Source organism: Mercenaria mercenaria, chromosome 16 (genome assembly GCF_021730395.1).
Source record: "Mercenaria mercenaria strain notata chromosome 16, MADL_Memer_1, whole genome shotgun sequence".
Taxonomy (NCBI): domain Eukaryota; kingdom Metazoa; phylum Mollusca; class Bivalvia; order Venerida; family Veneridae; genus Mercenaria; species Mercenaria mercenaria.
In genome coordinates this window covers 24219751-24237045 of record NC_069376.1, presented here as the reverse complement: position 1 = coordinate 24237045, position 17295 = coordinate 24219751, and the positions used below count along the sequence as shown (strand labels likewise).

At 35.7% G+C, this 17295-nt stretch overlaps 2 protein-coding genes across 4 annotated transcripts in view; one reads left to right on the top strand and one right to left on the bottom strand.

Moving 5' to 3' along the window:
- LOC123540212 (lipid droplet-associated hydrolase-like) overlaps positions 1 to 2213 on the bottom strand; it is a 31785-nt gene extending 29572 nt beyond the window's left edge. Inside the window, exon 1 of one of the 2 annotated variants that reach the window (XM_045325046.2) lies at positions 1987 to 2213. The gene's annotated coding sequence lies outside the window, so the exon portion shown is untranslated. The remainder of the gene's footprint in view (positions 1 to 1986) is intronic. The other variant, XM_045325045.2, reaches the window with a different exon arrangement.
- Positions 2214 to 6455: 4242 nt separating this feature from the next.
- Positions 6456 to 17295, top strand: part of LOC123540437 (ubiquinol-cytochrome-c reductase complex assembly factor 1-like) — a 31262-nt gene continuing 20422 nt past the window's right edge. Inside the window, exons 1-3 of one of the 2 annotated variants that reach the window (XM_045325467.2) lie at positions 6456 to 6568; positions 9800 to 9926; positions 11584 to 11691. In XM_045325467.2, the coding sequence (XP_045181402.2) occupies positions 9813 to 9926; positions 11584 to 11691 (222 nt within the window). In that variant the 5' untranslated portion in view covers positions 6456 to 6568; positions 9800 to 9812. Of the gene's footprint in view, positions 6569 to 8566; positions 8702 to 9799; positions 9927 to 11583; positions 11692 to 17295 lie in introns of those variants that run through there. The other variant, XM_053526398.1, reaches the window with a different exon arrangement.

Below are 17295 nucleotides of genomic sequence, written 5' to 3'. Positions count from 1 at the left end.
TCGGAAATCAATTGTTGGTTGTACTGATGTAGATGTAGATGAAAGAAAGAAAAGGCAATATCATGTTGCTATTATTTCCTATTAACTTCATAAACCTTTTCTTTTCCACTATCATTTCAAGCAGAAAATCATTGTGCTAGTCCTTGTTTACTTTTAAACCCATCAAGTTTCCGGTGCATGCAGGGTTTTTTCTAGCTAATTTGGGAACATAGCCTATACCCCCAAAATTGGGAATTTGGCGCGTAAATGTTCCAAATTGGGAAATGTTTAGTCCCATAGGATATAGTAAAGATGTATTTAAGCACTTTCTCATACACTTGTTTCACATTGTACAACCTCTTAAACATACTGCCATCACAAAATTGTCCATAATTTGGTCAGTGTTTGTGCAATTTTGATGAAATTTTTTTCAGAATGTAGATTGGGAATTTTTGCACTCATTTTGGGAAAAAAACATACTTTTTGGCATTGGGAATATAGCCGAATAACGGCTATAAAAACGGCTGAAAAAAAACCCTGGCATGTGACCTTCACTTTCACCTAGTGAGTTAATTCTAATTTTGCGGTACAGCATCCGACTTGATACAGCACTTCCTGTGAAAGTGTAAAATGTATAGGACCCCTAAATTTTCAAAACAGATTTAGTAAGACATTAACAATAACTGCAATGTAAAATTAACACAGTGGAAGGGTAACTCCGTCAAATAGTTGGACAACACAGAATTAATTACCATCTTAACTGAGTCAAATGATTGATGAGGGCATTTAAAAATAACTGACCTACGTTTACAAAAATAAGGTGTGAAATGTAATGGAAGTGTCTAGGGGTACGGATCCGTACCTCTAGACAAATCTGTTAGGGGTTTTCTAGGGGTACGGACCTCCTTTTTCTAGAGATTTGGGGTTATTTATATCTCAAATTTCATTGAAAATGAAATAACAAGTAAGACTTAACCAGTATTCACTTAAAACTTGCATCTAATTTGTTTACAGATACCAGCGTTCACCCGATTGTTTACTTTCTCTTTCACTGTTCCGTGCCGATTAGTTTGTTGTCAAAGAAATTGCTGATAACAGCTAGATTAATGAATGAATCTATCCCTTAACTGAATTTGCTTTGAAATTAAGCAAAAAATAGATAAATAAATAAATAAATAAATAAATAAATAAATTATAATAAAATAGGCATAATAATATGTACCTATTTATTTTGTTATTTAACAATGACAATCGGCACGGAAATGATTGTGTAATAATGCATTAAGCAAAAGAAATTGTTTGTGGAAACTTCCCTTGCAACGCCGAATGTGTGAAAAACAGAAATAAACTTAGGGTTAATTAGCAATTAAAAATAGTTATTTCCCAACATATTTATCATTACTTTGTTTAATCTTTATATCTTTTTTTTCCTGCCAGTTCGAATCCTCGTGATTTACTTGGTGATCCTTGGTTAATTACGTTCCAAAAGAAAATGTAACAAATCGGATGATAGATGTTCTGTAAACCACCCAGATCCAAGTTTAAGGTGAATTCTGACAAAGTGATATTTGTTATATCATTTTCAACAAAATTTGAAATGTAAATGACCCTTAATCTCTAGAAAAACGGAGGTCCGTACCCCTAGAAAACCCCTAACAGGCTTGTCTAGAGGTACGGATCCGTACCCCTAGACACTTTCAAACGTAATCAGCTTCCAAAGTAGGTCAAAGTTGTTTACTGTAAAGTGCTGCACATTTTTGATCTCGCAAAAATCAAATAACGCGACACCAGATGTAACACGAAAATAACAGCAAATGGTATACAGTTCATCAAACTACATGTAAGACATCGACTATGATCGAGTATTTAGGGCATGAAGGGGCTACCGGACCCCTAGCCACTTTCAGAATTTTAATTTTCCAGAGGTGACAATCAAAACGAGGATACAGAATGTATTTGGCCAAAGCTATTTTAACCAATACCTAGTTGAAAATAGTATAAATTTACCCAAATTGCACTACCAACCTGCAAAACGGTTCTGACAATTCGCAGGTCAAAGATCAAATCGCTTAAATCAATGAATAAACTGTGTTGTTGTTTTTTTGATACTTCTGTTTTACACCGAAGGAATCGATTTAAAGAAATCTTATCTGATTGTTTCAATGCATGAAATTAAACTTATATTTTCAAATAATACATTTAGCGTAAAAATATATCTGAACGATGCAAGCAAACTCCAGTTATACTCTGAATCATCGGACGTTTAATTCGGTACTAAACACCGAACACGACTCATATTCGCGAAAACAAAACCAAAGATCGAAAAGTTAAGCAAGAAGTTTAAACTATTGTATATTTAAGTCAGAATTTGTATCTGTTTCAGGCAGTACAATAGAACCTAACATCAAAACAAAACACTGGTTAAATATATACTTTACACGCGAAGAAATAATCAGAAAAAATCAGAAAAATGATATATTATACTGTCGAGTCAAAAGAGAAAAGGAAAATTTAAACTATACAACACTGAAAAACAAACTGTCAGTATTAAGATCTGAAATACAGAAAAACGTAAGAGAGTCTTACTGGAATTATTTAGAAAATGTCATCTTTACAAGTGATTCAAACAAAGGAAAAAATAAGAAGTTTTATTTTTTTTTTTTTGTAAAACATAAGTGAAAACAGTGGAATAGCACCACTGAATTCTGATGGAATAACAAATACCTGTCCAACAAAGAAAGCTATTATTTTAAATGAACAATTTGAGTCTGTTTTTTCAAAACCTAAACCCTTAAGTCTGAAATTTTTGTCTGAATTATCAGTATTTGAATCTGGGAAAACCCAACCCTCACAAGATGCTATGCCTAATATCACCATTGAAAATGAAGGGGTACTAAAACTGCTTAAAGATCTAAATCCTCACAAGGCCTCGGGCCCAGATAAAATATCACCAAGACTCTTAAAAGAAACAAGCCTACAAATTGCCCCTTATTTGACTAAAATTTTCATGTCTCCACTTGGTACTGGCAGTGTACAACAAGACTGGAGGACGGCTATCGTTTCCCCTGTATACAAAAGAGGCACTCGCAGCAAAGCCAGCAATTACAGGCCCATCTCACGTACTTGCATTTCATCCAAATTGATGAAACATATCTTAGTATCAAATATTATGAATCATCTAGATAATAAAAACTTGCTTAATCCCTTCATGGTTTCCGCTCAAAGCACATTTGTGAATCCCAGTTAATTGCTTTTAGTCAAGAAATCTTTGATATCTTTGAAACTGGTAAACAGACAGATCTCATTGTAATGGACTTTGGTAAAGCGTTTGATAAAGTTGATCACAATCTTTTGGTAAACAAGCTATATAAATTAGGCATTGACAGAAAAACAGTCATGTGGATAAAATCTTGCCTTCAAAAAACGTACACAAACCGTGGTTGTTGAAGGCCACCAATCAGATGTTCTACCTGTAATGTCAGGGGTACCCCAAGGGTCTGTCCTTGAGCCTTGCCTTTTCCTAACTTATATCAATGACCTGCCAGACTCACTTAAAAGCAGTGTAAGACTTTTTGCTGATGACACAGTAGTTTACCTCACTATTAGTTCCATGCATGATTGTGAGACTCTCCAGCAGGACCTCCATAAATTAGAACTGTGGGAAAAAATCTGGTCCATGGAGTTTAATCCTGATAAGTGCGAAGTGATTAGAATTTCAAAAAAGAGAAAAAACATCACCTTTCCCTATAAGTTACATAACCATGAATTAAAAACTACTAAAAATGCTAAGTACTTAGGTGTTACCATCAGTGAGGACTTTAGTTGGAAATCTCACATACAAAATGTATCAAACAAGGCAAACAATACCCTAAAATACATAAAAAGAAATGTTCATACAAATAATATCAAAACTAAAGAAACTGCGTATAAAACATATGTTCGCCCCCAACTGAAATATTGTTTGGCATCCATGGCAAAAAAATCTAGCATATGAAATTGAAAGAGTGCAGAGGGCTGCAGCCAGATATGTTCTCAACAACTATAATTTAAGATCAAGTGTCACTGAAATGTTATCTGTACTAAAATGGCAAACTTTAGAAACAAGGAGAAATTTTACATCCCAAATTATGTTGTATAAAACAGATCACTCAATTGTCAGCGTAGATCACAAGAACCTAATATAATCTAGGAACTTTAACTTTCGTACTCCCTTCTCTCGTACACACTATCACACGAATTCATTTTTTCCTAGAAGCATTAGACTTTGGAACATCCTACCATATCATGTAAAATCCAGTGCTACTCTAACCGAGTTCAGGAGTGGCCTGGAAGTACTGATGTTCTAACCTGAAATGAATGTTTTTATCATCTTTTAACCTCTAACTTGTAATATAGTAGTACTGATTTTAATATTGCACACTAATTTTGTGTATTCAATAGCGGCTCAATCAACAAAGTGCCCCTAAGACAGTCGCCTCCCAGTCATAGTCATTTATTGACTGTTGGGAGTACCATGTAGATGTAGATGTAGATGATTTTTATTTCAATATTTGCAAAATTCATAATTACCACAATAGAAAAATAAAACTGGTTAAAAAAAGAAGTCAGCTTCTGCCGGAGATAGAGTATTTTTATCATAGCCATTGGTGATAAGGTCTAGCTGTGTCCCGGCTCTGTTGGTTAATTTGACTAAATATTCCTTGGACAAGCAGTTCGCATTGAAAAGCTCGAAGTAAGTTACCTATACTTTTTATTGCATTGATAGTAAATAGTAATACATGTATTTAAAACCTGTTGAATTTGTATCAAAACAGATTCAATGTTTTAGACATATGCTCAGTGTGTTTTAAAAGACTGAAAATTTTGAGTAATTTTTACCATGCCGATTGCCAGAGTGATAAATGATAGCACGTATGACCGACTGGAAAAATGCCTAAAGCATGGCTGTTTGTAAATGCCTAAATGCGATAATATAAACATCATCACTAGGTAGTCTTGACACATTTGAAACATCAAGCTATTTCACTAACTTGCAGAATATATCAGCCTCAAACAATCTCCCAGAAAATATACAACCTGTCACGTACACCCCTAAACACAAACATAAACAAAATAAACAAACAAAACAACCTACAAAAAATAAAAATAAAAGATCACTCAAGCTCCTTGCCATAAACTGTAGATCCATTGTAGATAAGAATTTAAAATATGAAAATATGATTTGTTCAACAAAACCTGACATTGTTATCGGTGCAGAGTCCTGGCACAAGCCAAAACATTCTGACAGTGAGATTTTCGACCCAAACTTGTTAAGTCATCCACATAAAAAACACGGAAATAGACACTAAATATACATTCCACAACACCACACTAGAAACAGTCTCACCAGCAAAATATCTTGGTGTCACGATCTCAAATGACTTAACATGGAAAAAGCACAAAGATAGCATCACCAAAAAGACCAATATGTTCTGTAAATAGACAGTTATTTCCAATCTATGATTTTTGTGAATATGCTAATGCTTTTTTAACTAGAATCTTATGCTTATAATTTTGCTTTCTTTTGCTTTCTTTCCCTATATAGATCGTTTGTTTGTATGTTAAATGATAGTCTTGTTTTGTCGGAAAATAGCTTGTATTAGCTAGTGTTAAAATGTTTGTTAAAACCGACGTTAAATAAAGATTATCTTATCTTATCTTAAGACAAGTCAAACATAGGATTTGTCCGACATAACATTAAAGCCCACTCAGTTTAACTTAAATCTACAGCATATACAATACTAGTGAGACCCAAACTCGAGTACTTTCCTCTGTTTGGTTATACCAGTGTTGGTATCGGACAAATTGAATCTGTGCAGAGACAAGTTGCTCCGTGGCAATGCGAAACTATAGATGCATCTCCAGTGTAACTGATATGTTGACCATCCTAAACTGGAGACGACTTGACCTACGTCGTATTGACCAAAGACTGCTTATGATCTATAACATCACCTATAACTTAGTTTCTATTCCACAAGAACCCTACTTAATTCCAAATAAAAGGGCACGTCGTCTATCCCACTCTATGGCCTACAGACAAATCCAAACATGCTCCAACTTTTAACGTAATCATTTTTCCCTCTCACTATTGTCCATTGGAACTCATTCCCTGAGAATATTGTCTCTCTTTGAGCAAGTAAGTTTAGCCAGGCAGTCTGCCAGGCTGAACATGTGTCCCCAGCTTTCCCCCCTCTCCCCCTCTCCCATAGAAAATTGCTCAGTTTTAACCTAATCTTTCAATACAATCAGCATATAGCCCTTCATGTATGCTTTAACTCTTTTCTCTCTTTGTCAGTTAATGTGCGTCAAAGCCTATGTCCTCGAGAGGGGTTTGAATGAATGGAAGTTAGATAGATAACATTACCCACGTATACTTGGTGCTGCCTGTATACATTCGCGAGACGGGTTGACAGTATGAAAACAAAAAGGTGCTTTCCGTGCTTTGTTTTTGTTCGGTCGATACAAAATAAATCAATCGTTTGATTGATCTAGATACCATTTTGGCCAAAATAGAATAGAAGTCGGACAAAGCTGATCGAATCTAAACAAGGTACGAATAGCAGTTTTAGCATTACTTATTAGTGTGTGAATTACCATGTAAACAGAACTTTAAATCGTTTTCTATGCGACGCGTGTTTCAGGAAAAAATAAGCAACATTAGGGACAAATATTGAACCTGTAAATTGAATGTTTTGTTATGGGTGGGGTAAGTCACTAAGTGGTTATGCAACCATGTTAAGCAGTTTATATAAGTCTGGTACCAAAGATCAAATAACATAAAACAGTGTTTAATGTGAGCCTGGAGTAACATACACTGTTAATTGTTTCACAAAGTGACAGTAAATAAAATTTACCTTTACTGTGGGAAATACAGGAGTCATAACCAGGCTGGTAACATTGCCCGATCGGGCTTAAGGCATAAAAAGTGATATTTCTTGAAAAATAATAAAGATATTTCTTTCAAACTTAGTCCATTTATTAAGCATAACATATGATGCTTATCAAGATAGAAGTAACTTTGTTGCCTTCAGTTTTGTTAGAATTACTTCCCTTTTTCAGATTTTTATGATGCATAATTTTTGAAGTCCAAAATAGTTATGTTTTAATGCAATGTTTAAAACAGAAAAGATTCAATGGCTTTCTATTGCTTCAAACTTGTGCGCCAATACCTTTATTCTATATATTTAGGGTTAATACTTCGTTTCTAGTGCAGATGTATGAGCATTTTTTTTAAAACTAATATTCTCTATGATGTTGTAAGTGAAAGCAGAGTAAAATGTAAACATTCATGTACTAGCGCAATAATTTAGAGCATTAGAAAGCCATTGAACCCTTTTTTTGTTTTAAACTTAGCATTAGAACATATTTTTTTGGACTTCAAAGATTATGCGTCATAAAAATCTGAAAAGGGGAAATAATTCTACCAAAACTGAAGGCAACCAAGTTATTTTTATTCTAATTTGTATAATTTGTTATGCTTAATAAATGGACTAAGTTTGAAAAAAATAACTTCATTAGTTTTCAAGAAATATTACTTTTTATGTCGTAAGCCCGATCGGGCAATGTTACCAGCCTGATAACTTAGCAACTTTGGAAGAGATTTTTCTAGACCTCTGAAAAAGGCAGGGTGCTTTTTTTTGACCTCGTTGAACATGGATGCATATTAATATGAAATAAGGCAAAGCCTCAAAGCGAGCTCAAAGAAATCGGATTTAGCTATAAATATTATGCATCATTTATTTGTCACAAAGAAACTATTCACCAGGTCGGAGACTTCCCCTGGATTGAGAGACAGTCTCTAGATGTAAACACTGTCTCTCGTTTCAAAGACAAAATGTCTTTCGATCGAAAGACTGTATTTAGCTTAAGTGTTGAAAAAACATGAAATCATTATTAAAACAATCATTTCATTACAGTCGCATTATTTATTCATTGAAGCAATTTGTTATTTCAAGTAAACTTTACAAGAAACACATTGCCATAGAAGTTTGCTTAAGCATTATAATGTTTAAACAAAATTCCAAAAATAATTTCGATTTTGAAAATTTGATATAAGAAAAATAATTTTCTGTATTTGAAATAAATTTGCACATTCTAAAAAGAGAGTTTTAATTACTCTTTCAATGACTTTCATTGCTTAAGCTAATTTGAGTCTTTCGATCGAAAGATATTTTGTCTTTCGAACGAGAGACAATGTTTAGATCGAGAGAATGTCTCTCAATCCAGGGGATGTCTCCGACCTGTTCACTACTCAAAAGAATTCGCGAGAACCTATTCACTTGAAAAAAGTCTACATTTAGTGTCACCATACCTGTAACAGTGAATATCATATGTTGCAAAATTTATGGGAAGCTGGTGTCGCGGTGACTTCAATACCGCGTTCCCGTGGCTTTCTGCTTATTCATGACATTTTTTTTCCATTTTCTGGCCGATGCTTGATCATTTAAATGAAAATAATATTTTTTTCAAACAACTGGAAATCTTTCTTGCATTATTGTTGAGTGATGAACAAGTTTTAGCAATTGAATGAAGTTCTGTATTCACTGCGGAAAGAAGTATTTCCTGTGAGCACCTGTCTGCTAGGGTGCGCTTTTTAAGAACTTCAGACGAAACTTTTCAAATCCATCAAGTTAGAAAGTATACTTGCGTTACCGTAAAGCTCGATTGAGCTCGCTATAAACAGGTAAAGACGATTTTTCAAGTGCGAAAGAAGATTGTTTATGATTTGGCAGTGGCTAGGATTATGGTACCGTAATTCTAGCCTCCGATTCTAGGACTACAGATGTTCTGTATTCCTAGACAACCCTATGAGGATAGGCTAGGGTTACGGAAGTATTTATAAGGCATCAAATTATATGTTGATACATGTGTAAATGGTGTTGTAAACTTACGTATTTTACTTAAAATAGTGATTTTACAGGCCTGTTGCAGATTTCATTGTTTCGACCCACCATTTTGGGTTAGACTAATCTTACGGGGAAATATCATTGTCGTCTTACTTGGTAAAATAGTTATATGTGAATGTCATTCTATGTACAGATCTTTCAACATCTAATTGACCACAGTTTGGAACACTCACTTCAGGTGTATAAACAGAGTAATAACTAATAATAAAAGAAAGAAAAGAAAGAAAAAAGAAGGAGAGAAAAGAAAAGATAGAGAAGAGAACATTGAAATAAAAAAGAAAAAGATACATGAAAAATTACACCAGACTCTAAAAAAATACAACAATTATATATTTCAAAATACGATTATTTTTATGTTGAAACATTCTTATATAGAATATAGACGCTCACGTTATAATACCAAATATGATGACAATGGTAATTCCGCATAATGCAAGTCTAAACCAAAATGGCAGATCGATACTACGAAATCTGCAACAGGCCTGTAAGTTTGTAGTACATGTATTATGTACTGTGTTACCAGTGTATACATATGGTAATTGCTAGGGAAAAAAACTATAATTTATTGCCATAAAGGTACAGTTATTGCATAGGGTTTTTTTTTGTAAATATCTTTGTAAAGAGCTTTCACTCCGTTTGGAGGCCTTGATTTTCAAATATTGGTGGCGATTTCCATTTGTCATGTTTGTCATGTTTGTCAATGTTATTTATTTAATCAATGACTGACTATTTTTTTCTTAATGTAAAATTTTTATTAAAAACACTTTTATTATTTCTCAGTTTTGACATTTTACGACATAGTTTTCTCTATTACAGCTGCATTCTAAGATCTGTTGTAAGAGTCACTATAATTATGATCTCCTAACTTCTTTCAGATAACAGTGTATCATGAATAAGACTTGTAAAATAGTGTTGTACAGAGTGATGAAATTACGTGGAATTCGCCTCTATTCATCTAGATCATGGCTTAATATAACTGGAGGGAATAGCAACATTTTAAAGGTAAAATCATTGCCATTTTCAGCATACAACCATACTAAATATTTTTATTTGCATTAATGATTGTGTCACAGGCCTTTTTTTAATCATTTTGTGAATGCCACAAACACAGAAGGAAATGGGAAATGTCCTCAGAATTTGTCGAATTGGGAAATATTGAAATGTAAAATGATATATAAATTTTTGGATTAGTTCAGAATTGGGAAAAAAACATACTTTTTATGCCCCCAAAGGTGGGCATATTAAAATTGCGCTGTCCGTCCATGCGTGCATCCTTCCGAGCAACTTAAAAGAAAGAGAGTGCCGTCTAACTGTAAAGAGAACAAAAGAGAACAATAGCTTCAATCCATTAACAATAAGATTACTGGGCCAGGGCCCCCTATACAACTTAAGAAAAGAACAAACAAAAATGGCCCCCCTCCTTCTTTTAAGTGGCACGTTCGTGCGTTTGTCAGTAATTCTTGTGAGAGCTGTAACCCTTCCAACTTCCATAAAGGGATTTTGAAATGACTTGGCATAGATGTTCCCTATAATGATATGATGTGTCATGCACAAGACCCAAACCTGTAGCTCCAAGATCTAGGTCACACTTAGAAGTCAAAGGTGTTTCTTGTCTAAACAGTCTGGTCCATAACTCTGCCATTTATATGATTTGAAAATAATTTGACACAAATGTTAACCATATTCAGTTGTGTCATGCTTATGACCCAGGTCTTTTATGTCAAGGTCATGAAATGATGTGTGATTTTTTTGCACAGAAAACTGTAGCTTTCTTGGTCATGCTTTGGGGGCATTTGTCACCAATAGTGACAGCTCTTGCTGACTTTGGGACTGCCTTTTTTTAGCTTTATTCGTTGAAAAAGCCATGTGTCATGTAAAAAAAAAGACAGCAGATTGAAACAATACAGGTAAGGAATTTTGTAGGAAATTGTCATGATTATTGAATTGTAAATTTGCTCAATTTACATGTATCTGTGAATACAATCTTTACTTTTAACACACTATTAGCAATCACTGACGTTTAAAGTCTTATTTGCTGCTCTCTAAATAAGCAGTTGCTAGAAGGACTGTTCTAAGGGGCTAAAAAGTCTTTCTAAGAATGTTACAGGTTTTTAAAACTCATATTATATTGTTTAATATACCAACTATACTGTGAAATCATTTAAATTCGCTGGCAGAAAGTTTTGCGCAAACGTGAAAAAGGACTGTTTCGCGCAGGCTTTAATTTTAGAAATGAAAAATTAAAATTAAGAAATAATATTAGCACGGTCTTAAATTCGCGCATCGGTCCTAGCGCGAAATATGCGAATATTCGTCCTACGCGAATAAAAATGATTTTCCCATAGTTGTTTCAAATCTTTGACAATGGGATTGAGTTCTGCATGTTTGGTGATCAGCTGTTAGATATTTAGACAAGCGCTTATAAATTCCATCTTAGTGGAATGTGAAATTTTCCCTTTGGGCTTAGTCTCCCCCCCCACCTCCACCACCAAAAAAAAAAAGATGGGATCTTTTCTTACAAATATTGATACTAGTTGGAAGAGAACTCAGCATCTGGTAAATAGAGGTCAGATAATGACAGAACAAAATGAAGTAAGAGAATCTTTATTACATAATCAGATATTCAGAGTTAACAGGTGTGTTGACCTTTTCATTACAGAGGTCATTTGCTACTCATGTACAAGATCCAAGTGACACTGAGACTGGCTTTGTGGATAAGATCAAAGAAAGGCTTGGAATGAAAGGCAGTTTACGATACTACCCTTCAGTAAGTACAATTTTTAGCAAAAGCAGGGTTCGAATTTAAGCTCGCATACTCGCGAAATGCGAGTGCAAATTTCAAACTGCGAGGTGAGATTTCAGACACCAGCATTTTTTTGCGAGTGAAAATTTTTGGCTGAATAATGTGCATTTCTACAGTCGTCTCGATCTTACACTGTTCTTTCTTTAACAACTCGCGGTCATTGCAGCGCATTGTCATTTGCAGAACGAATTTCGGAGCACTCTTTCATCTTTCGTCGTAAACGGAAGTTTACACTCGATACATGTCCCGTGCACATGTCTTTTCAACTGCTGACAAGTAGCTGCGCTAATTTTGATGACGTTTACCGCATCCGGTGGGTTTTTTGGTAACCTATAATAAGTTACTATTTACATAGCACAGATACGATTGGCTTGACTCGTCACGTGGATGTGGGTGTTAATGTTGTAATAAAGTGACAAGTCGCGGAAAATGCAAGTTGTTTTTTCATTTAGCAAGTTAAAAAAAATACCACTTGCGAAAAAATGCAAGTAGAAAATCTGGCTAAGTTCGAACCCTGAAAAGTGGAGTTATTGTGATCACTCTTTGTCCTTGGTCCATCGCCTGCATGGTGTGTTGTGAACAGTTTGAATGTTAACATGCTAGAGACCGCAGTTCTGGCCAGAACTTTGTGATCTTCATGAAGCCCAATACAAATGCTTCTCAGAAGAAAGGGAGGTCAAATTGGAAGCTGAGTCATCTGTGGTCAAGGTCAAATAGACATTTTACATATAGAAGCACAGTGATATCTTGCCATAGCCATGAATTTACTTTAATCATTAGCTCGACTGTTCAAAGAATAAATGGGGCTATTAAAATTGGCCTCATCCTTGCGTCTGCATCTGTGTCAGTGTCAGTGTCGGTGTCCCGATTTGGTGAAGTTTTTGTATTTAAGCTGGCATCTCAGTAGCTACATGTGGGAATGGATTGAAACTTCACATACTTATTCATTGTGATAACTGACTTACTTTGCACAGGTTACATAACACTATTTTCTTTTTTATGCCCCCAAAGGGAGGCATATTAGTTTTCAACTGTCCGTTCATTAGTTCGTTCGTCACAATGTTAACTTTTTGCTTGAAGGCATTTTACTCCCGCACCCAGAATGTTCAAACTTCAAATGCTAATAGTACTTAATAGTACTTATTGAGTACACAACCCCTATTGACTTTGGGATCACCAGGTCAGAGGTCAAGGTCAAAGGTCAAGGCGATGCAGGGGCATTCGTCATCATTAGTGACAGCTCTTGTTTTACAGAATTATGCCCCTTTTTCTTGCTAGCTGTCCCTCATACTACATTAAATCAATTTTTAGCTCGACTATACGAAGTATAATGAGAGCTATCCGGCTCGACCTGGCGTCGGCGTCTTTCCATGTCCCCACCTTGGTTAAAGTTTTTTTTACACTTTTTTCTTTTTTCTACTTATCTCTGTAATTACTGGATGGATTTGATTCAAACTTAAAGTAGTTATTCCACATCATCACCCACATCACATCATATGCCACAAGTTACAATCTCTGGCACAATTCTTTCATGAATTATTCCCCCTTTTTACTTAGAATTTCAGGTTAAAGTTTTGATGCACTTTCACTCTATCCCTGTTATTACTAAATGGATTTGATTCAGACTTAAAATAATTGTTCAACATCATCACCTACATCATATGACACAAGGTGCATAACTCTGGCACAATTATTTTCATGAATTAAGCCCCCTTTTACTTAGAATTTAAGGTTATTTTTGATGCATTTGATGCATTTTCACTATATCTCAGTTATTATGAAATGCATATTTAATTCAAACTTGAAGTAGTTGTTCCACATCGTCACCCACATTATGTGACACTAGGTGCATAACTTTTGCACCAATATTTTATGAATTATGCACCTTTTTTGTTTAGAATATACTTATATAGTGTTTTAATACACTTTATCTTTACCTCTCTTATTACTTAATATTTTTGACTCGGGCTATTGTGCAATATCTTCATCCACCATTAGAGTCACTCCGCTGACAGCTACAGTTTCCTCAGATGTGCCCAGTTTCACTATCCAGCATCCAATTAGTCAAGCGTGCTGTCTCCTGTGACAGCTCTTGTACCTTTTCAGTTTACTGCTTAGACATTACAGCCCAGTGATTTCTTGCTAGCTCTTCACTGTACTGTATCATTGTAAACATTACAGCCCAGTGATTTCTTGCTAGCTCTTCACTGCACTGTATCACTTGAAACATTACAGCCCAGTGATTTCTTGCTAGCTCTTCACTGTACTGTATCATTTGAAACATTACAGCCCAGTGATTTCTTGCTAGCTCTTCACTGCACTGTATCATTTTAAACATTACAGCCCAGTGATTTCTTGCTAGCTCTTCACTGCACTGTATCATTTTAAACATTACAGCCCAGTGATTTCTTGCTAGCTCTTCACTGTACTGTATCATTGTAAACATTACAGCTCAGTGATTTCTTGCTAGCTTTCACTGTACTGATAATCATTGTAAACGTTACAGCCCAGTGATTTCTTGCTAGCTTTCACTGTACTGATAATCATTGTAAACATTACAGCTCAGTGATTTCTTGCTAGTTCTTCACTCTACTGTATCATTGTAAACATTACAGCCCAGTGATTTCTTGCTAGCTCTTCACTGTACTGTATCATTTGAAACATTACAGCCCAGTGATTTCTTGCTAGCTCTTCACTGTACTGTATCATTTGAAACATTACAGCCCAGTGATTTCTTGCTAGCTCTTCACTGTACTGTATCATTTGAAACATTACAGCCCAGTGATTTCTTGCTAGCTCTTCACTGTACTGTATCATTGTAAACATTACAGCCCAGTGATTTCTTGCTAGCTCTTCACTGTACTGTATCATTGTAAACATTACAGCCCAGTGATTTCTTGCTAGCTCTTCACTGTACTGTATCATTGTAAACATTACAGCTCAGTGATTTCTTGCTAGCTCTTCACTGTACTGTATCATTGTAAACATTACAGCCCAGTGATTTCTTGCTAGCTCTTCACTGTACTGTATCATTGTAAACATTACAGCTCAGTGATTTCTTGCTAGCTCTTCACTGTACTGTATCATTGTAAACATTACAGCTCAGTGATTTCTTGCTAGCTCTTCACTGTACTGTATCATTGTAAACATTACAATACAGCCCAGTGATTTCTTGCTAGTTCTTCACTCTACTGTATCATTGTAAACATTACAGCCCAGTGATTTCTTGCTAGCTCTTCACTGTACTGTATCATTTGAAACATTACAGCCCAGTGATTTCTTGCTAGCTCTTCACTGTACTGTATCATTTGAAACATTACAGCCCAGTGATTTCTTGCTAGCTCTTCACTGCACTGTATCATTGTAAACATTACAGCCCAGTGATTTCTTGCTAGCTCTTCACTGTACTGTATCATTGTAAACATTACAGCAGGGTTCGAATTTAGCCAGATTTTCTACTTGCATTTTTTCTCAAGTGGTATTTTTTTTAACTTGCTAAATGAAAAAACAACTTGCCTTTTCCGCGACTTGTCACTTTATTAGAACATAACACAAACATCCATGTGGCGAGTCCAGCCAATCGTATTTGCGCTATATAGATAGTAACTTATTATAGATTACCAAAAAAACCCACCAGATGCGGTAAACGTCATCAAAATTGGCGCAGGTACTTGTCAGCAGTTGAAAAGACATGCGCACGGGACATGTATCGAGTGTAAACTTCCGTTTACGACGAAAGATGAAAGAGTGCTCCGAAATTCATTCTGCAAATGGCAGTGCGCTGCAATGACCGCGAGTTGTTAAAGAAAGAACAGTGTAAGATCGAGACGACCGTTAGAAATGCACATTATTCGGCCAAAAATTTTCACTCGCAAAAAAATGCTGGTGTCTGAAATTTCACCTCGCAGTTTGAAATTTGCACTCGCATTTCGCGAGTATGCGAGCTTAAATTCGAACCCTGTTACAGCTCAATGATTTCTTGCTAGCTGTTCACTGTACTGTATCATTGTAAACATTGCAGCTCAGTGATTTCTTGCTAGCTGTTCACTGTACTGTATCATTGTAAAAATTACAGCCCACCCGTCCCTAGATTTGCCACTATAATGCCACCCTTTTCAATGGTGGAGTATTTAGACAATTTTCCACCAAAATGCCACCTAAAATGCCACCAAAATGGTGAAATCATGAAAAGGACAGTGGCAAACCTGTTTTCCACTAAATTCCACCTTTTTCTACTTGTGTACACCTTTAGGTGGCAGTAAGTGGAGTATTTAGACAGTTTTACATCATTATGCCACCATTATGGTGGAAAACATGTTTGCCACTTATTTCCACCAATTGCCACCTTCATGGTGGCAGTAAGTGGAGTATTTAGACAAATTACCACTAAAACGCCACCATAATGGTGTAAAATCTATTTTCCACTTAACGCCACTTATTTCCACCAATTGCCACCTAAAAGGTGGCAGTAAGTGGACAAAATTTCACCAAAATGCCACCATGGGTGCAGTCCTATTTTCCACTAAATGCCACCAAATAGCTGGCAGTAGGTGGAAAATAAGTGGCAACCAGTGGAAATCGGCTGCACCTGCTGGAACTGAAAAAAAAATCAGTAGTAAGCAAAAATCAAATTATATTAATATATTTTTTATTTTTATGCAAAAATCAAAGACCCTTCACAAGAAATCACAAAAGATCTGAACACCAGGATCAGGATGTTGTCAATGCAGCCTTGTTTTTAGCTCACCTGTCACAAAGTGACAAGGTGAGCTTTTGTGATCGCGCGGTGTCCGTCGTCCGTCGTCCGTCAGTGCGTCCGTGCGTGCGTCCGTAAACTTTTGCTTGTGACCACTCTAGAGGTCACATTTTTCATGGAATCTTTATGAAAGTTGGTCAGAATGTTCATCTTGATGGTATCTAGGTCAAGTTCGAAACTGGGTCACGTGCCATCAAAAACTAGGTCAGTAGGTCTAAAAATAGAAAAACCTTGTGACCTCTCTAGAGGCCATATATTTCACAAGATCTTCATGAAAATTGGTCAGATTGTTCACCTTGATGATATCTAGGTCAAGTTCGAAACTGGGTCACGTGCCGTCAAAAACTAGGTCAGTAGGTCAAATAATAGAAAAACCTTGTGACCTCTCTAAAGGCCATATTTTTCATGGGATCTGTATGAAAGTTGGTCTGAATGTTCGTCTTGATGATATCTAGGTCAAGTTCGAAACTGGGTCACGTGCGGTCAAAAACTAGGTCAGTAGGTCTAAAAATAGAAAAACCTTGTGACCTCTCTAGAGGCCATATATTTCATGAGACCTTCATGAAAATTGGTCAGAATGTTCACCTTGATGATATCTAGGTCAAGTTCGAAAGTGGGTCACGTGCCGTCAAAAACTAGGTCAGTAGGTCAAATAATAGAAAAACCTTGTGACCTCTCTAGAGGCCATATTTTTTATGGGATCTGTATGAAAGTTGGTCTGAATGTTCATCTTGATGATATCTAGGTCAAGTTCGAAAGTGGGTCACGTGCCTTCAAAAACTAGGTCAGTAGGTCAAATAATAGAAAAACCT